The sequence below is a fragment of the Acipenser ruthenus genome, chromosome 5 (assembly GCF_902713425.1).
Source record: "Acipenser ruthenus chromosome 5, fAciRut3.2 maternal haplotype, whole genome shotgun sequence".
NCBI classification, from domain to species: Eukaryota; Metazoa; Chordata; class Actinopteri; order Acipenseriformes; family Acipenseridae; genus Acipenser; species Acipenser ruthenus.
The window spans coordinates 20,576,345-20,602,303 of NC_081193.1; the positions used below are offsets into that span (position 1 = coordinate 20,576,345).

General features: G+C 35.0%; 2 protein-coding genes across 7 annotated transcripts in view; both read left to right on the forward strand.

The window, feature by feature from the left end:
* Window positions 1-2,618, forward strand: part of LOC117402356 (tyrosine-protein kinase Mer) — a 37,027-nt gene extending 34,409 nt beyond the window's left edge. Inside the window, exon 19 of the mRNA XM_034003417.3 lies at window positions 365-2,618. Within this exon, the coding sequence (XP_033859308.3) occupies window positions 365-812 (448 nt within the window). The 3' untranslated portion in view covers window positions 813-2,618. The remainder of the gene's footprint in view (window positions 1-364) is intronic.
* Window positions 2,619-3,427: 809 nt separating this feature from the next.
* LOC117403367 (transmembrane protein 87A-like) lies at window positions 3,428-16,441 on the forward strand. Of its 6 annotated transcripts, XM_059023799.1 has the most exons (21): window positions 3,428-3,663; window positions 4,055-4,227; window positions 5,444-5,504; window positions 5,609-5,700; window positions 6,397-6,531; window positions 6,866-6,919; window positions 7,848-7,904; window positions 8,084-8,177; window positions 8,411-8,472; window positions 8,880-9,063; window positions 9,149-9,248; window positions 9,916-10,009; window positions 10,706-10,777; window positions 11,175-11,283; window positions 11,383-11,441; window positions 11,585-11,688; window positions 11,798-11,871; window positions 12,218-12,288; window positions 12,540-12,592; window positions 12,955-12,985; window positions 14,490-16,441. In XM_059023799.1, the coding sequence occupies exons 2-21, from the start codon at window positions 4,117-4,119 to the stop codon at window positions 14,529-14,531; spliced, it is 1,659 nt and encodes a 552-aa protein (XP_058879782.1). In that variant the 5' UTR covers window positions 3,428-3,663; window positions 4,055-4,116; the 3' UTR covers window positions 14,532-16,441. The 6 variants fall into 6 exon arrangements, with proteins under 6 accessions (XP_058879782.1, XP_058879779.1, XP_033861354.3 ...); XM_059023796.1 differs by lacking the exons at window positions 3,428-3,663; window positions 10,706-10,777 and adding an exon at window positions 10,366-10,436 and having other exon boundaries at window positions 3,700-4,227; window positions 11,174-11,283; XM_034005463.3 differs by lacking the exon at window positions 3,428-3,663 and having other exon boundaries at window positions 3,700-4,080.
* The last annotated feature ends 9,518 nt before the right edge of the window (window positions 16,442-25,959 follow it).

Below are 25,959 nucleotides of genomic sequence, written 5' to 3' on the forward strand. Positions count from 1 at the left end.
GTATGTGTATTGACTTTCAGCTTTATACAGTAACCTAGTTTTCATACACTTCTAATCTTCGCTGCAGCCATTACCACACGCAGAAGAGCCCTTACAGTGCTGGGACGCACAAGTGTAGCACAACAATATTTTGTATTACTTAATCTAGCCAAAAACCTTGCTTAAATCCAAAAAGGTGGTGAAGGTGATGTTTATGGAAATTTAAAATCTGAAACCTGGGAAAGAATGTAAACGGAGAATGCATTGTCTGTGATATTATTATTATTATTATTATTATTATTATTATTATTATTATTATTATTATATAAAATAAGTAAATGTAACTTTTTATTAATTAAAAATCCCCTTTCTATCTCCTCCCTAGGTATGATATTATGTACTACTGCTGGAGAAGCGATCCTGCAGACCGGCCTGGATTCCTGGAGGTCAGGATGCGACTCGAGAAGCTGGCAGAGAGGTTACCCGAGGTGTCCAGCAAGGAGGACATCATCTACATCAACACCAGCCTGCCCGAGGAGAGCGAGGGGCTGGAACACTGGACAGATGTGGACACAGACTCCCAACACATTCTGGAGCCCTGCTCACAGGCAGCTGGGGCAGACAGGTCTATCGTGACGGTAGAAATCCACAAATCCACAGACAGAGATGAAAGCTACGTTTTTGTTATTGGATCTGAGGAGCCGGCTATCTTTTCAGGAGATGCGAAAATGCCGTTACTGCTTAACGGGGACTCCCAGCATACCAGCAATGGAATAGCCTGTGATATACCATATGCAGACCAGTCTTCAGAGGATTCTGTTATCATGCTATAAGGAAAACTGGAGTGTCTTTGATGCATGTAAACATGCCTTGACTTGGACATGTTATTCTATGACTGACTGCATTTGTTGCTGTGTTTTTTTTTTGTTTGTTCATTAACTGCTGTATTGTGATGTCGGTAGATGTGACCTGCCCTCACTTTTGGTAAACCAACAGGTGTTATTAATATGTCCTGTTGAAATGCTGCATAATCCTGCCTGGGGATTGTTCATAGCTAAGATTCCTAGGTTTCCTGTTTTTTTATTTATTTTTTTAACTGTTTACACCAGGCATTGGAAAGCACTAGTCTTATCTCACCTTGACTGTGTCTGCTTTCAGAATATTCAGGAGCAATCAAACAATTCAGAGACAGTCAGTATACACTATACATATATCTTAATTTCCCTTACTTGTTTGGAACAGTGTATTACTGTAGATGTATACAGTATTTGATTTCATGGAGGTATATTTTTAAGGACCTCCCCAGTATAAACATATTTTAAAAAGTATTTGTTATGTCATGTATTCATATCTGGAGGTATATATTAATTTTAAAGAACTGTTCTTACCTATAAACGGCCAGAGAGAGTGGCAATATTTTACAATCCCCCACTGAGTTGTGGTACAGTACATCTACAGTACAACTCCTTGCAAACACATCATACTGATTTCCACTTCTGAAAAACAATAAACTTTCAATTGAGATTCATGTCAAAAAAACAGTTATACTAAACTAAACCATGACTTTTGTTTAATTCGCTTTTTGAAGCATTTTTCTATTATTATGAAATTATTTAAATGAAGGATACTAATAACAATGTATGTATTCAAATGTACCACGTCTAGCGATATATATATATATATATATATGGATGGTATGTATCAAATTGTCTTTGTATAATACATACATATAGAGAATTTAAAAACAGCAAACTGCTCTATATCCAAGAAGAATCAGAATCTAACAGAATACTCACAGATTACTATAAATTAATTTTAAAAATATTGATAAACTGATAACTCACAATTATTAAAATACTAAGTTATCAGTTCATCAATTACTTTTCTTTTTTCATTATGCTGTAAAATACTGTATACTTTATATCAGTTTGTAAATACAAAGGGGCATATATTCTCTAGCTAACGTTTTCATGGACCCAAATTGTAAAGTACAGAAATGTGAAGTAGAAGCTGAACATCACATCAGCAGTGATATATTGTAATCTTGGGATTCTGTAGTTCTAGAATCCTTCCATGGTGTTTGTCAGTGACACCGCTAACGGGGTGGGGTGGGGGGTGCTGGATATGCTTGACACAGTATTTGCTGAGCTATTGAGCTGTCAATCTTGTCCAAAGGATGAGTGTCAGATCTCACACTGTTTCTCCTTTTGAGAGAATGTTCATTCCAAGGCTACAATGCTACAGTGAAGAGCTATAGACATCTGCCAAATTTGTATTTTCTATAAAGGGTATATTGTCAATCACCTGTTTTCAAGAAATGTCATTTTTCAAGTCAATAATACATCCATGGGAATGCAGCTCATGGGTCATACTGTATCGTGCTTCAAAATATATCCCTGCCCCCCCCCCCCCCGAGGCATAAAATACTACAAAGAATCAGAATATGTAGTTTAATTTGTATATTATTGTACATTTAATACAGTCAATATATTGGTCTCATTGACACATTGACTAAGAATATGTAAAATAAGTGTAATTCTATTTTTTCTGAGAGAATGGATATCCATTTATTTTTTACTAAATGTTTTCCTTGATGTTATATGTTTATTAAAGCTTGTACTATTTGTGAGGTGCAATTACTTCTTGATGTCCATGGTGTTTTTTTTTCTTTTACTCAATTCCATTGTCCTTTTGTCTCTCTTGTTTGTATATACATTTTCCAGGACACTATAAAAGTAAAAGAAAAAAATGATCTCTGTCTTTTTGTTTTACAACCAGTTATTTGTATTGAATGCTGCAGATTTGGTTGAATTGATCTATCTTTTAAAATCATCTGCTGTTTTTTTTAAAAAAATTTTTACCATCCTTCTGTGATAGAGCCAACTTCTGTATTAATTTAGTGCAATATTACCGTTTTAACCTTGTGTTTTTATTTTTTATTTTTTAGATCAGAGTCATTACTCTTAATTGATGTTTGCTTAATTGCTTATTTATGTAAAAGTTATATGTATTGATTATAGTCTGCAATATACACATGTATCTGGTCATGTGACGTCATGTGATCTGTATAAACAGTGCGAGAGGGTGCAGCTACTCACAATTGTTCCTATTGCAATTATAGCTTGTTTGTTTTTTTCCCCTAGGACCTGCTATTGAGTTCTAGTTGCCAGCCACAAACTTATGTAACCAGCTAAATTGTCTTTATTAGTAAGAACCAGCCACATTTGAACAACAATTGTGCCACCTGCTGGACGAATTCTGCAATGATTTAGACAGCTGTTCAGTGTTTTACCACAGTGCACTGAAAGTTTAAGAATTAACTCCCTATTAAAAACTAATAACTTTTAACCAAGTTGAAATGATTAAAATGTGACATCGTTTATGGTGTAAAGTTAGCTAGATACTTAAATCTGTGCATTTTTAGTAATTTGTAGTGTGACCACTTAATGGCTATATCTCGAGACCAGTGCCATGCTTAAACAAGAAGATATATATGCACTTAACCGTTTTTGGTTGCAAGATGGTGTTTTATATTTTCTCCACAGTTACCTGAGACAATCTGACCAATATTACAGTGTTATGAGTTTTATATGAAAAAAACAAGCAGGGTGGTGGCTTCCTTGCATTATCTTTTCACTACTCTTTCTATGTTGTTTTGGAGGACCTAAACAAACCAATAGAACAGTGAGGGGCAATGACAAACTATTTGTGTTTTGTTTTCTCATTTCAAGAAACAGAAGAAAACGCACCTGTATCTGTATATGATTTAGGGTTAAAACTGTTGTTTGTCTTACTTTTTATTATTATGATTATTGGGAAAAAAAATATACAAGTAATAAGTTAGTAATCAGTAACAATGACTTGTTTTAGAAAATAATCACTTTTTTAGAACTGATCCACTCAAATGCACGTCTTAATGCTATGAACTACTGCGTTGGACACTTTTTAATGCCGCTGTATTTTCCTGTCATTGTGTCTTTAACTACCGATTCCAGTACTCTAGTTGACTTTTATTTACATACACAGCCTCAGTATGTTTGCAGTAGACTGACGCTAGCATCATCCCATATTGCAGGTGAGCAGGTGACATCGCTTGGACAGGTGAGCTGGCGTTTGTGGCGCTGTTGGATTGTAAACATGGCTGCTGTGTTGCATTGGCTTTTACTGTTATGGACGCTTTGCTCAAATATTTGTCCCGGAGTGGAAACGGCTCCAGAACCGGGTCAGTGGACATTCACAGTCGTCAATGTAAGTGTGTTGGGTGGGTTTGTCTGGTTGCGAGGGCCCCCTGGAAGGGAGTGAAGAGGTAGCTGTGCGGTCTGAGGGACTCTTCTCGGCCGCCGTCTAAAATACCCTGCTGCGCTGGTGGAGTCCTCCAGACAGGCCTAGCGTCACACTTAATAGCAGGGGAATACAGTCCGGCCTGTAGTGTGTCATCTACAATTACCAATAGTTCTGTTTATCATAAATTAAACTATTCCCTATTCCCAAGGTTAAATACCTGTTTGTTGATTGGCTTTATTATTGTAATATAGTTAGAATGACTGCCTTGCTTTTTAACATTGCTAAAGTGACTCGGTTGCTTTTTAACATTACGATTTTGCTAATGCAAACTAGGGCTTTTCTAAAAGTAAACACACACGAGACCAGTACAATATCTTACCCTGCCTTATCTAAATATGAACAACTACGGAAATAAGAACAAAGTCATGCTTAGAGTAGCACGAACAGAACAGAAGCCACATTTATTAATTTTCAACTCGACATACTATTTATTTTTTCTTCAAAATTCCGATTCATGACTGTTACACATTTAGCATCATACAATGCACAAAATATCACCAGAGAGAGCATTGTGATTATTATTTTTTTATACTATGACGATTTTTTTTTTTTTGTCCAACTAAGCATTCTGAGTTGATGCATACCGGTTTTGTCATATTTCAATGTTATTTTCCTGATCAAAAATGGAAGTAAAATTGTTATAACTTTATCTGCAGCCAGAAGCAACAATGTTAGGTGATGTGGAGCAAGAAATGTACAGTCAGATTGAACTTAAATGTGCATTACAAAAACATTCATGGCATGATCGGATTATTTCACCAAAGCTCAGGTCTAGTAAATAATTCAAGCAAGGATACTCTTTTTCTACTTGGGTGATACAGAGGTAACATATCCAGTAGTAAATTGTGGAAACAGATATACAGGCTTCAGATATGAAGTCACATGGTGCCATTTAGGTCTTGCATTATTATTGTTTTACCAGTATTATAGCAGATTGCATAAAATAAACCGTAGAAAAGAAGGCACTGAGTCCTTCCGTTCATATCATTTTCTGTCAGAAACCCCCAAAACTCAATGATTTATAGTATTTATGCTGGCTAACTGAGTAATACCAGAATACCTGTACTGTTTTGTTTTTTTTACATTACATACCTGTTTAGTGTAGACTGGTGTTTTTCAGACCTCAAGACCACTGATACTGAGAAAAGCCATGTTCATCAACACAGATATCTTTCTTAAAAGTAAGTACAATTTAAAGAGAACATTACCAGGTTAATTACACATTAAAATCTAGAAGTATAAATCTGCCACTTTAATTCTTAAAACATACTTGTTTTATTTTCAGTTCAATCATTCAGCTGTCCAGAGCTAGTGACATTGACCATCAAGTGGTATCTAAAATACTACCCCTGTCATAACGAATTTAACAACATTGATGTAAGTAAATCTTTTTGTTTTCTTTTTTCATCTATCTGAGAACTGGATGAAGCCGCTTTAGATCTACCCAGCTGTATAGTGTAGTGAATATGAATACATTTATTACACCAATCCTGGTCCTGGAGGGCCGGTGGCCCTCCTGGGTTTTGTTCCAACTGTACCCTAAATTACTTAATTGTACAAATTAAGTGCTTATCAGAAGCTTAATTGACCCAATTGGAACAAAAATCAGGAGGACACCGGCTCTCCAGGACCAGAATTGGACACCCCTGTACTACAGGCATGAAAATAGATTCCCATTGCAAAGCAGTTTGACCCATTCTTGGTTTTACTATGAGCCCAATACTATACATTGGGGGCTAATCTAGCATATATTAAAACCTGAGATGGACGAAACTGCTATGAAATAGGAGTCTTATTTCCATCCCCGCTCTAACCTGAAGTCTTTTTTTTTTTAAATATATTTATTTTATGCTTATAAAAGGTGCCATAGTCATTCCCTGCAATTTTCAGATAGAGGCTATGGGTTGTATAAGAGTGTGTCCATTGATTAAAGATTGAAACGGACTGAATAATGTAATGCACTACAGTCAGCATAATTACAATTGTTATATTTAAAGTAGGTTATTGAGTAAACCATAACCTGTCAAGTTTCATAGTTTGATGAAATTCAGAGCATTTTTTATTTTTGTACAGGAGATGTATGAAAAAACATTCTCTAGTCAGGGAGAAAGTCTTGACCCAGCCCCTTTAGGTCGAGGAGAGTACATTGAGCACACGTATGAAAATATTATTTGCCATAAAGACCTTCATACCTTTCCAACATTAAACGTAAGTATGATGAATTAGATGCAGGTATATGGTGCAGTTGGTTACTAATAAAGACATTACAAAAAATGTTCATGCTAGCAATATTTATTTGGATTAAATTAATGTCATCTGGTTAATTCCCACAAGTTCCTATCCTCCCCTCAAATGACCTGCCATTTTATAGATTTTGTTTATCAAATGCCTTCATTTTCAGTTTGAAAAACGGTATCGTTAGACAGTGAAGTGGCAGAGAGACCTAGCAGGTTATTGGAGAAAAAGTTTTAAAACGTGACATAACATTTTTAGTACATGCTATTGAAATGTTTTTGCTTATTCTATGTTGTCTGTGTTTCAGATGAGTAATTCCTTGCCTCGTTCAGTATTGCCTTCTTCAGCAAGCATGGAAGAGGTAAAATAATACATGAACCTTCCCAGAGGTTCATTTGTAAGGATCAAATCATGTTAAGAGGGACCAAGCACTTAAAGCTGCCACTTGTTGATTTTGTAATAGAAGAGCCACTAAGAGTACAGGGATTATTAACAGGCAACTATTTTTTTCCGTGGGTAGGGTCAGAGGAGAGAGGAGGTTAAAAGTGCATGGTAGAACAATTAAAAAGGCAAAATCTTTAGGAGATTAATAGTGCTTAGTTTTTTTATTTAATTTAATAAATATGATCACATTACTACTCTCTGAAATTCATATAGAAAAAAGAACCTCAAATGCAAGATGCTAAGAACACCCAAAGCTCTGTTGGCGTATTGGTATATTTGAATAAATTACCAAAGGTGGACAAGGAAACACCAGTTACTATATTGTACCACTGAGATAATAGTTAGGGATGCGACATAAACCAAAGCTTGTATTTCCTATTTAAAGAAACAAAGATTTTTAAAGATTTGTTCTTTAAAATTAATAGTGTGATTTAAAATATTTGAATAACAGTTAGTATCAAAATTTGAATAACCTCATTAGTATCAAATAATAAAACCCAACAGGAGTTGACTTTAGCAATGTACAATGTTTTATGGTAAAGCTTAATATCAGCCATAAATGGTTCAGAGAAGCAGATACAAAACCAGTACTTTTAATGATAAAAAAGCAGTACATGTGACTAAGAGTTATATAAAAGGCCTACTTTGCAGTGCTGTGGTTCATATGCAGTTTTTCATCCAACTTCAATCATAAAATATGAATATGGTAAAATAAATAAATATTAAGAAACTAGTAAGCCAACTTTTTTTTTTGGAAGTTGTAACTTCTGTATGTTAGAAAATGATTTATTAGTTTTACTTGTAAATAATCCTGTTACATATTTGCTGGTTTTTGTTATTTTTAGAATACAAATTCATTGGGGAAGAGAGGAGATGACAAGGAAACTCAAACTTTTATTCCGGTACAATTTTCAGCATTTTTTATTAAGATTTAACTGTAAAACACATTTGGTGCATAAGCATCGGTTTGTAAGTTGTGTTTCAGTATGGTGAGATGCTACATTGTCTTTTTTGTTTAATGTTTATTCAGCACTATTTAAATATGTATTTATGTTTAACTAATTTTAACTTTTCGTTTTAGCAGGATGTTATAGCTAAGACTTGGAGAGATGGGCCATATCTATTAGTCGTTTCTGTTAAAACACATAATGAGAAAGCTTATTGGAATTTGACAGGTATGTGTTATTTATGTTTGTTAACAGCATGATTTCATATTGCATGTCCAGCAGCTGCTCGATTTTTTTTTTTATTACATTTTTGTTAATTTTAAAATGTCAACTGAGCTTTGAAATAGTACATAAGTTTATAACTTACATTACAAATTCTAATATGTTTCTATATTGTGTCTTTAAAATGGTCTAATTGTGTCTTTTGTTTTCTGTTTAAAAATGTTTGTTTTCCTTCCTAGCGCGTGTTGTTATGAAAGACTCTCATGGCTATATCTCTGTGACCGAATGGCCTCTCATGATTGTAAGGATTGTAATGGTTTTTTTGGGTTGCTTTATGTTTTTTTTTCCGTATATGTTTCTGGTGGCGTTATTGAATCCTTATACCCCTCTGCTAGAAAATGTAGACATTGCAGCGCACTCTGTGAAATTAGATAGTGGAATTATTAAAACGACCACTGCGAACTGCCGACCAACAAGTTATCATCACTTCCAAAAAATGTCATACAAAACTGTAAATTGGAGTTTGATGTTGTGTTTTGTTGATGCATTTTTTCCCATACCTTTAAACATGTGCTGGAAGTAGGAAATATGAAATGCATATACGGTATCATATTAAATATACAGTCATGTAACATTTTAGTTAGAATTGTTACTATTATGTTACTTTTGTAGAAATTGCCATTGTGTTAACATATTGTTCAATTGCAGTTTTATATGGTTATGTGCATTGTGTACATCCTCTATGGAATGCTTTGGTTTCTGTGGTCAGCATGCTACTGGAAAGACCTGCTGAGAATCCAGTTCTGGATCGCTGGTGTCATATTCCTGGGAATGTTGGAGAAAGCAGTGTTCTGTGCAGAATACCAGAATACCAACATCATAGGATCAGCCTGTAAGTTAACTTTTTTATTGTGAATTTAAATGTACTGGTCTGTCTTCAACAAACCATTTATTTCAGATTGTACATATTTTTGCAGCTGAAGGATTGTTGATCTTCGGCGAACTTATTTCCGCACTGAAAAGGACGTTAGCACGACTGCTAGTGATCATTGTCAGTTTGGGATATGGAATAGTCAAGTAAGTACAGAGCTAACTCTATACTTTCTAAATTTTTAACCGTAGACATTTAATTGAAATAGAATGCTTAATTATTGACCCTCCCCCATATTTATAAATAGATTATATATAATATGCGTGTTTACATAGCCATTACAAAATAAAACGTTTGTATCATGACTTTTCTATAATAGTTTGTCATTTTGCCTTAGTTATGAAAGTCTGCATGTACAGTGCAGTATGTGGAAGTCAAATCTGTGTCTGTATGTGTGTGTGTGTGTGTGTGGGGGCAGGTTTATAGTGCTTGCTGGGTCAAAAAAGTCTCCACAAGGAAGGAAAGTCTGACAAAACCTACCTTATGAAGACACAGGCCAAGTCTTTGTAGTGTTTAAACAGATATTAAACAGTCATTATTGTTTTTTAAAACAAACTAAAAGTGCCCAAATATTTAGTTGGTTGTTGACTTTCACCCTGTGTGGAGTTTTGTTTGACTGGAGTTAGGAATAGTAAATAAAAAATATAGTCAATGCAAAGTCCTCATAAACACTATAAACAAACGTGTGTGTGTGTGTGTGTGTATACATATACAGTATATATAATTTTGTTGTCATACTAGCTCCACTATTTCAATCACAATGCTAAGCAGTTCCAGAGGTCATAATAAAACATACATGTTTTTCTCCAACAGGCCTCGTTTGGGTACAGTCATGCACAGAGTTGTTGGATTGGGAGTCCTCTATTTTCTGTTTGCAGCTATAGAAGGCATTTTGAGAATAACTGGGGTAGAATGAGTTCTCCTTCCTGTATAATTTGTTTATAATTTTAGTTTACAGTACATGATCATTACAGAACCTACTGAAGAAATATACTTAACATGAGTATATTTTGACATGCCTCTTTGAAAATCAGGCCCATAGTGTTTGTCAGGCAGTGTTTAAGTGGCATTCAGATCAACTTTAACAACATTAGTCTCCATCAACTGCCTCTTAAAATGATTGTAAACACTTTAATACTATTACCTAAACTGCAGATAAAATAGAAAAAAAAAAATAATCAAATTAAATTTAAAGATATTTAGAAAAAAAAGAATACGTAAGGGTGTTTTTATTTATTTTTTTCTTGTTAATCCCAACTCAAGGGTTATATAAATGTTGCTACTCTAATATCAGAGATGCTGTTAGCAGTACTTGATTCTTCCTTTTTGTGGTTCATATCCTTTTCAAAAATATATTTCCTCCAGGAACATCGGATAATAGACCTAAAATAAATGTAATTAAAGTACCTTTAGCCTTATGAGATATGTTTTGATCACTCCTGTATATCACTCCATATGGTCCAGCATATATTTTATATATTTTGTTAATTTTCTTTTTTTTTTTTAAACTGTAGTCAGTTATTAATCTGCCCTCAGCAGTTTCTCTTACAAAAGTGATAATTTTGCTTGGAGTGATCAAACTACTTTCACATTTCTTTCCCAGGCAAAATACTCTGATCTTGCACTTCTGGCTAGTATTCCATTGGCTTTGCTTGACTCTGGCTTATGCTGGTGGATATCCTTTTTACTTTTTTTTGGTTTTTGCTTGTTTTTTCTCAACGCTCACATTAATCACTTAATGGTCTTGTACTTGTAGTACAAATTAGTCTAATGAAAGCTCTGTTGTTTTGTTTACACCTTTTTATTTGCCTAATTGGTCCTTACTACTTTAAAGAATTTAACTAATAATGATATTTATTATTATTTCACTTGCCTTGCTTGCTTAAATATATGTATGTGTAAGCAAATGAGTACAATAACAATATTTATGAGTAGTGGACATAGAGAGCACAACTTTCATGTAATGGTAAGTGTAGTTTACATCAAATTTCAGTAGATTATTTTGATGGTGTGACTTTCTGTATTATCTTTTTTTTAAATGTCCATAATCATTTTTCCTTAATGATTTCTACATTTTTGTCAGTCTGGCACAAACAATTAAGACACTAAAATTAAGGAGAAACCCAGTGAAGTTATCACTTTACAGGCACTTTACAAATACTTTAATATTTGCAATAATCGGTGAGTATAATATATATAATTTTTTTTTTTTTTTTTTTACAAATACTTAAATGATTATTTATCTTCCTTTTGAATCTCATAGATTGTTTCTAATTCTAGCTTCCATAATATTTATGATATGGACAACAAAGAAGTTCCGATTAGCAGAGTGCCAGTCAGTAAGTATTGTACATGTTGGGAAGAGGGCAAAGTGAGAAATTACTGGGAGAGAAGAAACAGGTGTTTATTCACGGGGTTGAAGGCTGTTGTTGGGATGTTTATGGTATTTTGATTTAGCAGCTGTACATTTTATTTTCTCTAGGACTGGATGGAGCTGTGGGTTGAGGATGCTTTCTGGAGATTTCTATTCTCTGTTATTCTGCTGGTCATTATGTTTCTGTGGAGGCCGTCTGCAAATAATCAGAGGTTGGGAACTACAACTTCAGTCTCATTTGAAACTATATACACTGTTTTTAATAGTCTAAACAGAGAACTGGGATTTTTATAACCTATTTCAATTTCTGTCATCTCTCAGGTATGCTTTCACACCTCTAATAGATGACTCGGACGATGAAGATGTTGAAGAATTTTTGGTATCAGAAAATTTGGGTAAAAAATGGAAACTGCTAATATTTTAACCTACTGATTCTCTTTTGGTAATGTATGTGATAAATCCACAAAATATCACCACAGTACAGTTAGATATTTAAATATAATCACAATACAAGTTTATTGGGGTAACTGAAATATTCACCTAACAGTACCTATCTAATGGCCAAGTACAATTACAATAGTTTGTACATTTATTTTAAGGCATGAAGCAAAATGTTCATTGCTTCATACCCTTTTCTATTGTGGTGTTTGTGTGTAAATGCAACGTTTTTTAATAGTCACTTTATAATGGGCCTTGGATAGCTACCAGTTATATATTCAAAATATTTTTTTTCATATTTAGCTGATGGCATAAAGTTAAGATCATCTAAGACAGAATCCAATGGGACCTCGAAACCTACTACTGGCAATCTAGTAAGTTTTGATATGGATTTTTAACTTTGATTTGAACATTCAAAAAAAAATTCTGGCCATAGTCAGTTATAGTTGGAGGACAAGAAGAATTTCTTTGCTGTACCAATTTGAGTAAATACTTACAAGCCATAACTATTGTAAAAGATTTCGAAAGTTTCTTTAATGTAACAGCAGTTTTGTGTTGCAAATGATGGAAGGTAAATCAAACGTGTTTCTTTCAGAAGGAAAATGCTTTTGTTTTGCTTTTTCAGGATGAGGATTTGAAATGGGTTGAAGAAAACATTCCTTCGTCTCTCTCAGACATGTAATTATAAAATGCCCTTTCTTTCCAAGCTTTAGTGCAGAGATTAATTTGACTATAGTTGTGTAGCAGTTTGAGACATTCCTTGTTTCTCTGTGAGCCTTATTTGGGGTTTGAATGGATCTAATGATCTTAACAGCAACACATGTTAGTATCGCCTCCCTTCAATGTGTTTTAACACCAGCTGGATTAATAAAGAGTTGAAGGGTGACTGTAGCTCTGTCACTATTTCGATAGATAAAATAGACCCCATAGCCTTTGAAATGTATTAAGCAATAAAGGCCAGAAGGCTAGTAGTACTGCTTTAGTGAGTTGTGCCATGTTTAAACTAAAGTAATGCCAAATTTGTTTTTCTTCAATTCCAGAGCGCTTCCAGTACTTTTGGATTCTGATGAGGTAATTGTATTGCTTATTGCTTCAGATGGTATTTTGATATGTTCTTTAAATGCCTGTGTCCAAAGTATGTTTCCATCTTCTAGGGATGGGAATTTTAAACATTTAAACATAAACTCTAAAGAAGTGGTTAAACGTTGAATAATAGACGTGTAACCAGTCACGTGACAAATTTCACTAAATGCATATTTTTAAATGTATTCATTTTAGTAATTTATCATCATACAGGAGTCTGTCGCATATCCAACTGCTGTTGTGCCACAGTAAGGGCAGATATTATAAAAAAGGAAGGGGTTTGGCAATTGCCTCCAAGTAGCTTTTAAAATAACAATGTATTGAAATCTGTGCATTTGATGGATTCTGTAACATTAGTTAGCTGTTTTTTTTTTTTTTTTTTAATTATTATTATTATTATTATTATTATTATTATTATTATTATTATTATTATTATTATTATTATTATTATTATTATTATTGGTTTTATTTTGTTCTTTTGAATATTATATCATTCAAAACAAACAAGCAAACAAAAAAATGGTTTAGTTTATTCACTTTGTGCCCACAAGCCAGCACAGGCACATCTCAATACTGCAGTACAAATACAAAGAGAGACATTTACAAAGATAAAAGTAATAAAACAAATGCTTTTAAAAAGACCAAATTCCCATTAGTCTTGTTTATTTTTTAGATTTTTTAGATTCTATTGATTTTTTTGGGGGGTGGGGGGGGGCAAGGTGTTTAAAAGTAGTCGGGTAACATGGTTTTGTATTGCATAATAATTCTTCTAAGCCTCATTTACATTAACAAATCAGACTTAAGCTAAAATCCGATGAACACCAATACTAAATGTACCTCCATTACGGTTTATTTTTGTAAATTCAGATTTGAGGGGTGGGGGGCTGCGGACGGCCATGTAATGCCCATAAATTTACTGGTCAGAAGCCATAGTCCTAATTTCAATATATACTTTGGCGTGTACATTTTTTTGTTTTGTTTTGTTTTTTTGTTTTTTACTTTGTAGTTAAGTCTTTGCGATTGTTAAAATGTTATTTGCTTATTTAGGGGTTCTTTGCTTGAAAACTAATATGTAATATTGTAATATAAAGAGCGTGTGTATGTAGATCGGGTTTAAGCGTTTAAACGCTGACACCTGTATAGCATTTAAACGTTCATAAAAATGTACAAAAAGCAGATCCCTACCATTTTCCTGGAAATAACTAGAGACAGGACCTATTTTTCCTGGTTAGTTCTAGGTGTATTGTATTATGCCTATGGCATTTTAAAAGAGTGGTACAGATAACTGTGTTGGAAGAAACTAGGAATTATAACTATATTACTTTAGGATAGTTCCATTTTGGATGTCCCTCCTATTGCTTCATAAGTTACTTGAATGAGTAGGACTGTCATGTCAAAAAGTGTAGCTCATTTGAGTGGTCTCATGTGAAGGCGTTTCATTGTATAACTGCTTGTAAGTGTAGAAATAACCACTGTTTTATGTTCAAACTAGGAAATAATGACAACCAAATATGAGATGTCGAAAATGGAGTGACTGACTTAATTTGCTGCCGTGAACATATGTGTGTACTTGGTTTCCTGCTCATCTGAGCCTAAAACCAGCATCCAGAGGAGCTCTTCAGGGATGGTACAACAACTGCTTGTTCATTTTGCAGACCTTTTTGTGTGCATAAACCAGATACAGTCAGTTTCCATTATCTTAGCACAGTGGGAATTCCACATTTGTCGAAGTAAAACTGTGAGTGAACAGTAAGTCATACAAATATGTTGGACACTTGAAAACTAAAGTAGGAACTTTTTTTACCCTCAGTATTATGCATACAAAATAATAAAGGAAACATTAATTTGCCATTTGCTGTATATGGGTAATTGTTTGATTGCATTTTTAATTTCCATTGTAAATTAAATACAGTATGTATCTTTATGCAGAATTAAGGTCCATTGCCTCCTACCCACATATTTGTTGCAAATATAAGAAAGATTTATTGAAAGTCCTTAGACAAGGAGAAGGAAATATACCTTTTATTAGACCAACTAAACAATAATTAATCACAAGTTTCAAGACCTCAAAGATCTCTTCTTCAGGTGAAAGTAGAAAAGAGAGATACCTACGTGACTGTACATGAGGTAAACCCAGCTAGAGCCTTAAACTATTTTTCTTGTTGTTGTTATTTAACTTGTATGTAGTTATAATCTCTTTTGGAGAAGTTTTTGTCATACATGACTTGTGTTTTTTTGTTTGTTGTTTTATGATTTAGCAACTTTAGCTGGCTTTGTACAATCACGTGCAAGTTAATGAATATGTGTACACTAAGCTTTGCTTAGATCATTTGTGACGGGACCTTTATATTATAGCAATATACCGTCAGTAATGTGCTGTGAGCATTGCTTCAAATTACTTTTTGAAATTTATATTTTTCACTTTATTCCTTTACATTTTTTATGTAATGTGAAGTGTACTTCTGACATCTAAAGCCTTTGTCTATTTATTTAACACACTTCCATAAAAGAGCACTGCTGCATTTTCAGGACCTAATGAGAACTTTGTTTACATTGGAATATACAATTTAGACCATATATGCTGAGCTATTTAGTAGAGAAACTGATAAGCATTTCTGATAGGTAGGACCAAGGCTGAGTGCAAGGTTTCATATTCCAATGGAACGTCCGTGACTCAGCATTGTTGTTTTTTCAATTATTTCCATTAATAATCGTCCATATTATCTTCAATCTTTAATGATCAATCGATGGACTAATTAAGCACCTTCACTCTGTCATTTTAAACCTGAAAGAAAAGAAAACAGCTTTTTGCTTTTTCTTTGTCAAGAACTTCATCCTTTCACAACGTGTTAAAAAAGAGTGCTTTAAAATTTGCATGGCAGTATTGTGGAATACTGATACTGTAATGTAATGTGTGGTTTGGAGTGGCCATACATTAATGCTGTAGCACTGTAATATTATTTCTAATTTGTGAGACATTTTTATGTGTTTTTAGTGTGAAATGTTTAATACTGAAAAAAAGGGCTGGCCTGATGCCTGACTGGAAGTTAAAACCATTACCTAACAAAATTAACATCTAAGACATTCACACATGTTTAAGACATTAACATAATTTGTATTAATCCTTTATTTTTGAAGAAAAGTCCTCTTAGAACACTAAAGTATTATTTAAATATATACTTGTATTGAAAATGTTAGCATATTTTTAGTGATTTCTAACACGGATCTGTAACATCCCAGTGATAAGTGGTCTTCCTCTTCCATATACATGTTTCTTGTTAAAAAAAAGACAATATAGCTGTTAAAACATAACAAAAATGAAGTATTTTTTTTAAAGAAAAGAACTGTGAAAATATTATTTATGAAGATGTTAATTATTAGACGTTTTGGTTCATGGAAGTGTTTTACAATATGGATTAAAAAATAAAGCTGCTTATTTTAATTGATGTGTCTTTCTGGCTGGTTGTTTTAATGTGGTTCTTAGTCACTGATATTCTTCTTTGGGTATTTTATGTTGTAGCTATTCTTACACGGCCACAACTGTATAATAACTTGAACCTGTTTTGTTCTAGCATAGTGCAGAACTAATCATTCTAAAAAAAAATAAGATGTGTTAATTTCTGCAAAAACGTTAAATAACCTTATCCTTCAATTTGTGTTTTGCAACATTTCTTTAAAAAAAAATAAAAAATCATCATATTGGAGTGCAAGCCATAGTGTTTTTTTATAGTTTCATTTAGTCAGCTTACTCTCCCTTGGAGATAAAACTGCATCTATTTTCAATTCTACACATGAATGGCTCCAATAGAACAGTATTTAGAGTTCAGACTGGCATAAATGGAACACTGCAGCCAGGGATCCAAGAGATATATTGTATTTTGATTTATCACATACTTTGCTGAAAATAGTATTTAGAAGTTTACATTTTTATTGGTTTATATGCTTATGGGTAAGTATTTGCAGTATGCATTAATGTTTATGCATTGTACAATTCTGAATACTGTAACCATTCGCTATAGCAACTACTGTCATATAAGGTAGCATGCAAATGGGTTTATATGGAACACAGTGTACTGTTGTAGATGTAATAGTTTTATTTCAAATTTTCTTTTAAATATATGGAGATTGTAGTAAATCTGGCTCTTATTTAATGTTTGCCGTCTAAGAGGTTTGTCCTTTTTTTTTTATATATCAGATCTCTTAAAACTAGTAGTAACAAGTATTGGACCAGATATTCGGGTACAATTTGGAGCAGGAAACTACTAAAATAGTAGCAAAATAGAAACCAGATCAGTGGTAAATTAATGACTCGTATTGAGCCTAACAGTCTTTTCACAAATATATTGTCTAGCTGGTCTTCTAAAACCATACCTGTCTGTTTGAAATGTACACACTTCTTAGTAAAGTACTACAACCGCTTGGTTACTGTACTACATGTAGGATGGTATGTTAAGTAACACCCATGATGCTTTTGAATTGCAGAACTTGCTTCCCTAAATCTGCTTGTGTGGTCTTTCTTCAGCAAGCTAAACTTTGTTACGGAGCGCCATTCATGCCAAAACTATTCATCAATTCGTGCACAAATTCATAAATGAATTTGTCAATTCATCCATTCGAAAGATGGGGGCATCTTACATACATATAAACAAGCACTAGTCCTACAGTTCTATGTCAGCATAAAAACCATTAGAAAGACCACAATCACAGAGCAAAAAGTAAAACTAAACTCAAGTGTGAATGTGTCAGTTATAGTTCTCAAATGTATTTTTGACAGAAATTTAAAGTATTTGATCATTTTATGGTTTTATGTTGTGTGTGTTTTTTTTTTTTTTTTTTTTTTTTTTTTAATAATCAGTTTTATTAAAAAAAACAATAGTACTCGCTGGAACCGGATCCTTGATATTTGTATCCGGTTCGTCAGTTCCAAAGCAGGAACCGGTTCGCACATCTCTACTTTGGTACATACCGAAGCCCTGAATCACAGATAAAAAAAAAATCACAGAATCTAGTGATAACATCTATGGAAAGAACTTGATGGATACACATTAGTAGTTGTGTCATCAGGGTGGGAAAAGGGAAATTCAGGCTACCGCCCGGGCAAGCCACCACCATCCAAAGTCATGCACACATGGGACCACTGGAGGAAGATCAAGTGATGCTGTTTGACCCTACGGAGGAGGTGAGGGAAGGGTAGTGAACACCTCCAAGCATAACGTCACCTTGGGTCGGCGTGCCATCTGTTAAAGCTGTTCACCCAATCCCTTGGAGCTCCAGAATGACTACATTGAATTGGAAGGGTCACCCCAACAGATGTGTGAGGACAGGAGGAGTCAAGAGGAATCACAGGGACAAACAGCCCAACGTGAATATGCACAAACAAGGACATGCTTGGGATCCACCTGTCGACTTAAACCACAGCAAGCAGTGGCTAAGAAAATGCTGAGAGAGGCGCGCCATGCTTTCTCTCAAGATAACAACTATGTGGGATATATAATTGAGAAATGCACATCACTCTCCATGACAAAACACTGGTACAGAAGACATACACACCAGTACGCAAGCCTTTACACCACAAGTTGACAGAATACCTGCAGGACCTGCTGTACCGAGGCTGGATCACCAAGTCCAGGTCACACTACTCCTCAACCATTGTCTGCATACGGAAAAAAGATGGAAGTTTAAGGGTTTGCTGTGACTATTACATATTTCTTAGCAGACACCCTTACCAGGGCGACTTACAGTTGTTACAAAATATCACAGTACAAAGTATCACATTACAAGATATGACATTACAGATAAGAGCAGTTATAAAGTACAGTAAAATCAGTAGAAAATAAAATTCAAATAAGAGCTAAATAAAGAATACAGTAAATAATTACATTTAAGATCAAATTTGAGCAGTTAAACTAATAGTAAAAATATTTGCTTATAAGAGTAAATTCCATTAAGTAGTAAGTACGATAGATGGATAAGAATGATTTCAAATAAGAGCAATTACGAAAAACGTGAATACAGATACCTTTAAGAGTAAAATCAAGTACAAGATACAGAAAATAGTTATAATTAAGAACAGTAGTAGAATACAGCAAAATATGGAGCAGTTCAGTGGAAGTACAAGATGACTCAAGTACAGGTACAATTGGGTGCCATATACAATCAGCACTTGGATATCTGTTACCCAGATGCACGTCAGTTGCCTTTTACCACCCTTTTATTAAGAATAAAATCAATGCCCATTATATATATATATATATATATATATATATATATATATATATATATATATATATATTATATATATATATACTGTATATATATATATATATATATATATATATATATATATATATATAACAAATTAATGCACTTGCACATCACACGCGATTGCCGACTCCATCACCAGTTTTCTGATACAAAGCCCATCTCTTCAGTGTTACAATTTATTTGAATATCCGTCACAGCCCTTTTTTCTCTCTCTGCATGCCAAATCAGTCTGTTTTGTGCAGTTATAAAGCACTTCCTCCAGTTTCACCTGACGAAAAATGCAGCCAAAGCGAAGAGACAAGCAATGGTAATGTAACAGTTAATCATTAAACAGTTTTAGATACTGTGATGTATTTTTTTATTTTTTTTTTGTTCTGTGATCTTTAGTTGCTTTTGTGCATTTTCATTTGCAAGTGAACTGTGACATTAGGGCCTTATCGAGCACTATATACTGACTTTGGATACTGTTTTAAATCTTTTGCTAAATTGCATTACCTTTTACGTTGTACGCAGTTCTGGTCATGGGTGACATTTTGATTTAATTTTGCTGTTGGGTCGTTAACAGGGGATTTTACATACTGCTACACTATATACAGGATTTAAAAGTATGTACTGTGTTACAGTCCACGTATCGTCTTATTTGGCAAGTGATATTTTCAGAATCCAATTGTTCTAAATTAAAATACTTCTTCTGTTGAAAATATAGTACTGTACCAACAAAACCAATACAGTACATCTAAATGGAAGCCTTCTTATTTTAAAACACAGTCCTTTCAGATATGTATTTTTGATATTGTATCTTTGAGTTCCCTGAAAAATGGACAAGGGTTGGAACAGGCCAAAATTAAATAATCAGACATGCACCACACACGTTTAACCGTTACTGAAGTCAAAATTTTATGGGGTCGGATATGTGAGTGCTGACTGTAGTCCAGTATAGCCGAGAGTTGTGAGGTTCACAGATGCTGTCTGAACAGGTGTGTCTTGGGGAGGCGCCAGAAGGTGGTCAGGGACCAAGCAGTCCTGGTATCTGTGGGTAGGTTGTTCCACCACTGGGGGGCAAGGGTGGAGAAGGAGCGGGATCTGGACGCAGGGGAGCAGAGGGGGGATACAGCTAATCTGCCAGTGGCAGAGGAGCAGAGGGAGCAAGAGGGGGTGTAGGGAGAAATAATAGTCTGGAGATAAGAGGGAGCAGAAAGGTCAAGACAGCGATAGGCGAGTACAAGAGTTTTGAATTGGATGCAAGTGACGATAGGGAGCCACTGGAGGGAGCGGAGCAGCAGTGTAGCGTGGGAGAAACGAGGAAGGAAAAAGACAAGGCGGGCAGCAGAGCTTTGGATGAGCTGGAGCGGACGGACAGGAAAATAGAGTGGTTGACTGTGTTAAAGGCAGCAGAGAGGTCGAGGAGAATTAGGACAGAGGAGAGGGAGGTGGCACAGGCAGAGAGTAAAGAGTTAATGACGGAGAGAATAGCAGTTTTAGTGGTGTGTGCCGGGCGAAAACCGCAGTGGAGGGGGTCGAGCAGAGAGCTGGCGATGAAAAGGTTTTAGAGAGAAAAGGGAGAAGGGAGACAGGACGGTAGTTTTAGAGGGATGAGGGATCAAGGGAGGGTTTTTTTAAGATGTGGGGTGATGCAGGCCTGTTTGAAGGCAAAGGGGAAACGGCCAGAGAGCAGAGGGGTGTTGAGAAGAGAAGAGATGAAATGAAAGGGAGTAAACCAGGGGCAGCAGCCTGGAAAAGGTGAGTGGGGAGAGGGTCTTGAGCACACGTGGTGGGTTTATGACTCTGGATCAGGGAGCAAAGATCAGAGAGGGGCAAGAAGGAGGGTAGATTAGTAGGGGTTGCAGAGGGTGATGGGGAGTGAGTGAGCAGAGGGCAGGGGGTGGGTGGGAAGGAGGTAAGGAATAGTTTGCGGATGTCTGATTTTGGAGGCAAAGGAGGCAAAGTCATCAGCGGAGAAAGAGGAAGGTGGAAGGGGTGCGGCTAAGGATGGAGGAGAAAGTAGAGAAAAGTTTATGGGGATTGTTAGTAGAAGACTGAATGATATAGTGGAAGTAGGAGCGTTTGGCAGAGGTGAGTGTAGAGGGAAGTGAGGAGCGAGTGATAGAGATCCAAAGCAGCAGGGAGATTGGTTTTCTTCCATTTCTTTTCAGCAAAGTGCAGTTCGGTATGAGCTGAGTGGAGCACGGAGGAGAGCCAGAGCTGGGGCAGGGAGGGAGGTGAGGGGGCAAAGGAAGTCGAGGCAGGAGATTAATTAATTGATGAATTGCCAAATTAATTGATGACTTGATTGCCCGAATTGCCGATGGACAAATTAACAATCAATCTATGAATTTATGCACGAATTGATTAATTAATTGATGAATTGATGGATGAATTGCCAAATTAATTTCTGAATTGATGGATGAATTGACAATGAATTATGGATTTATGCACAAATTGATGAATGAATTGATGAATTGACAAATTAATTGCTGAACTGACGAATGAATTGATGAATAGTTTTGGCACAAATGGCACTCCATACTATGTAGGAGGTCTGCCTCTCTGAGCTGCAGTGGCTGGCCTGTGCTGTGGTAGGTCTTTTACTCTGAGCAGTCTTTGCACACTGTACAGTACTTTACTGTAGGGAGGTTCCTTTATTTCTCTCCAGTTTTGAAGCAGCATTGTGTTGTACTGAAACCTGCAATTATAAAGCCTTACACAGCTACTTTTTGGGGTGTAATTTCACTGAAACCTAAGACAAGTCCTACAACAACAGGCTTAATGCTATACTATTTGGAAATAAAAGTTCAGTAGTGGTAAACCTAAACAAGAGAGTGAACTTAAAATACACTGCAGTACCAAGGATAAGTACTTTAAATTCTGTTAATTAAAATGTTTTCTGTCACTTTTAAAACAAGTAATAATTCTAATGGTACTGTATTTAGTTATGTTTATAACCTCTCTCCCTCTTTCATGAGTTTAAATTAAGGTTTAACTCTGTAAGAAGCATACCACAGTGCCACCTATTGAAATAAATCCATGCCCAACTAGCCAAACTTAAATTTCTGTACATAAACTGCAGTGATAAGCAATTTTCTCATCATATTTAGGGCACATTATGCTACATGTCTCCAAATGAACAGTTGGTGGGGCTGTGTTCTTGGAAAAATGTATTAAACTGCACTAAATATCTGGCACATTGAGTCATTTGTAGCCCACCCTTTGAACTTTCATCCAGATTAGAAAAACTCTTATTGAAACATGTAAGGTTGTTATTCCTGTATGTCATTCTTGGATGTCTGCTCTGTGCATTAATTCCTATTAAAGTTATACCTTTAGATTTGTTATCCTAGAATCTGAACAAAAACTATTATGGTCCATTGAATTTTATATGTCATATATCACAGATTTAGTGACTTCAGGAAATTGATATACTGAAGAAGTAAATACAATACTGCATAATATTTTTCAGAATAAAGGCCTTCTGCAACCTTCCTCTACTGAAAACTATTTGTTCCGATATGAACCATTTCAGCTGAAGCAGTACAGTTGTGATTGTTCATGTAATTCTCTCCAATCAGTTAAATGCTTGTTCCTGATGTAGAGCATACAAAGCTCTTCCATGTCAAGCATTCTAAAACCTATTAAAAAGCAAATACTAGGAAACTGACGATTTACAGAATACCACAAGAATAGCCTTGCTTGCAGAAACCTGTCAAGATAATGGATGTGTTTGGAGGGTTACAACCTCAGTGACCCCAGTTCATACAGTCCAGGTGCTTACAGGGTTAAAGGCCTTCTCAGTAAATCACATACATACACAAAAAATAAGATAACGCGATTCTTATGGAAACTGTCTTTGGGGCGAATGGAACAAAAAGAGGGTTGTATTTTGAGGGTCCTTTTTTTAAAAAAAGGGGACCCTTGTGTGCTGATTATTTCTGATTGTTCATCCGTCTGACACACTCTACACGATGAACACAATAACTACCTTAACATTCAAATTGCATTTGGCAATTTTATACACAGCAGCTACTGTGCAATTATCATGTGATTATGAAGGCCCTCTGTCAAATGTACTTCCAAACGTTTTAGTTCTTTAGTTTTGTGCACTTTAAAATGTATTACCTGTGTCTAGTGTCCTTCACATTAGATGCTCATTAGGGGTTGGAATACTGGGACCGAGATTCTCAAGTACTGCATGAATATATTGTATACTTAAAATCGAATTCCTGGGGTGTCATGCTAATCAACAGAAGATCAATCAGCCAATTGTTAAAATGTGTTTTATTTATCAGAAATGTAATATTTTTCCATCTTTATTATAAAATAGGGTAAAGGCATTTAATATGCAATAAGTGTTTATTCTTTTTTGTTTGAAACTTTTATTTTGGCTCTCATGCTGTGTTTATTTTGTTCCTGTTTAAACTGCAGCTTCCTTGTCTCTTAGTCTCTCTCCTGCCGATAACAGCTTGGCTTGTGATGCTATCCTACCACACTTCATAAGGCCAACACTCTACTGCAGCTGCAAACTTGACTCTGCTATGGCAGAGAAACAGTGTCTGGTTCATGGCATCAACAACCTGCAGCTGCCTCAATAGTTTCAGTAATACTCTCTTTGATGGCTTGTGGCCCTGGCATGCTACCTTCCCGGCACTACAACATTACAAAATAAGCAACTAATGTGGCGTGTTACCCTGTTGTTCTCAATGTTTTTCTTTCTTTCTTTGCCAGGCAAACAGACAGTTGAGATGCAGTCACATCTTCTGGAAAGTCCCAGCTGAACTAATATAGTTACATCATTAAAATAGGCCCCCATGTTGTCAAACTCATCTGCATGATGTGGCCTCATACTCTGAACAACATACTCTGGAAAGAAGTTCTGCAGTCAGTCATGTAGCTGTGTACAACCCCAATATGTAAAATCACCCCTAAATGTAAAAATATTACTTCTAGATGTAAAACACCCCTAAATGTGCAAACTTGCTTCCCCCTAAATGTAAAAAATCTCCCCCTAAATGTAAAACCATTCAAAACTATGAACAACTCTCAACTTAAACACTAACACTAGGGCAGCAGTGTGGAGTAGTGGTTAGGGCTCTGGACTCCTGACAGGAGAGTCGTGGGTTCAATCCTACGTGGGGGACACTGCTGCTGTACCCTTGAGCAAGGTACTTTGCCTAGATTGCTCTAGTAAAAACTGTATAAATGGGTAATTGTATGTAAAAATAATGTGTAAAAAATAATGTAATTGTATGTAAAAATAATGTGATATCTTGTAACAATTGTAAGTCACCCTGGATAAGGGCATCTGCTAAGAAAGAAATAAATAAATAGCTGCTATACCAATAAAAAAACAATAGCTTTTTACAAATGGCACAGTATTTTACGTGGAGGGGTAACTTTTTACATATGGGTGTGTTTTACATATAGGGGTAGATGTTTTACATGGAGCAGCATTTTTTTTTGTTGTTTTATACAACCTAAATATGTAAAATCACCCTAAATGTAAAACACCTACTTAAATGCAGTTATACTTGGTCAGTCACACTTAAATCCCATTAAATCCTCCAAAACACACGATAAGTGTTCTACCAACCGGGACTGAGATTCTGATTCCTCCTCCACTGGAGCTACACCCTGCACATTGCTTTTAAACTCAGAACAACCCCACTGCTCCTTCCTGCTACCCTGAGTAATCTATTTATTGATACCAAATGATCCACTATTCTGTTTTCTATTACTGGTTTCAATATTCTGTTTAATTAACAAAAATATGTTTATTTTTTTATTATTATTATTCTTTTAGATTTTAGCAACACATTATGAATATTTTAAAATATATGTTTTGTTTTTTTGTTTTTAAACACACTATTTATTTATCATTAACAATAATTACATCAACATTGAACACTGTGTATCTACATCATAACTGCATATATTAAAAAAATACATGTTAAATGCATATTTGCACATGATAATTTAATATTTTTTAATTATTATTATACTGGCACACCAAATAAAATAAATGTATTTTTTGTAAAAAAATAAATGTAAAAAAGCAGGTTTTATTTAATGTTTTAATTGAATATATTTATTTTAATGTAAGCCTAACTAAAAATCTATATTCTCTAACTACAAGGAAAGGTAAAACTCCCCATATATGTAAAATGTTACCCCTATATGTAAAGCTTTTTCTTTTTTTTTTGGTATAGAAGTTAGTGTTTAAGTTGAGAGTTGTTCATAGTTTTGAATGATTTTACATTTAAGGGGAGATGATTTTACATTTAGGGATAATTTTTTTACATTTAGGGGGAGTTTTACATTTAGGGGCTGGGAAGTGAGTGAACTTTATCCAAGGAATGGAAATTGTGGTAGGAGAACAATTTGACTAGGACATACCAGATGTTCAAATATGTGATAAAATAGACCCAATAAAATACTTATAAGGTAACAAGTTTGTACAGTAGCATCTTAAGTATTTAAGGGATCCCATCATTGTGGGCAAGTGGGTAACCTTTATTTTTAGTCTGCGTCTGGAGTTCTGGTGCGAGGTCTTGAAACAGTAAGGGTCTAGTTATTCCAGTCTTATATCATCAGCACCTTAACAATCAAGGAAAATGGCAGGGTAAGTCATACATGTATGTGTTGGGGGTTATCCCTTCTCCCTTTTCAAGACCATTCATTTTCTGAACTTGATACATCTCTGCCAT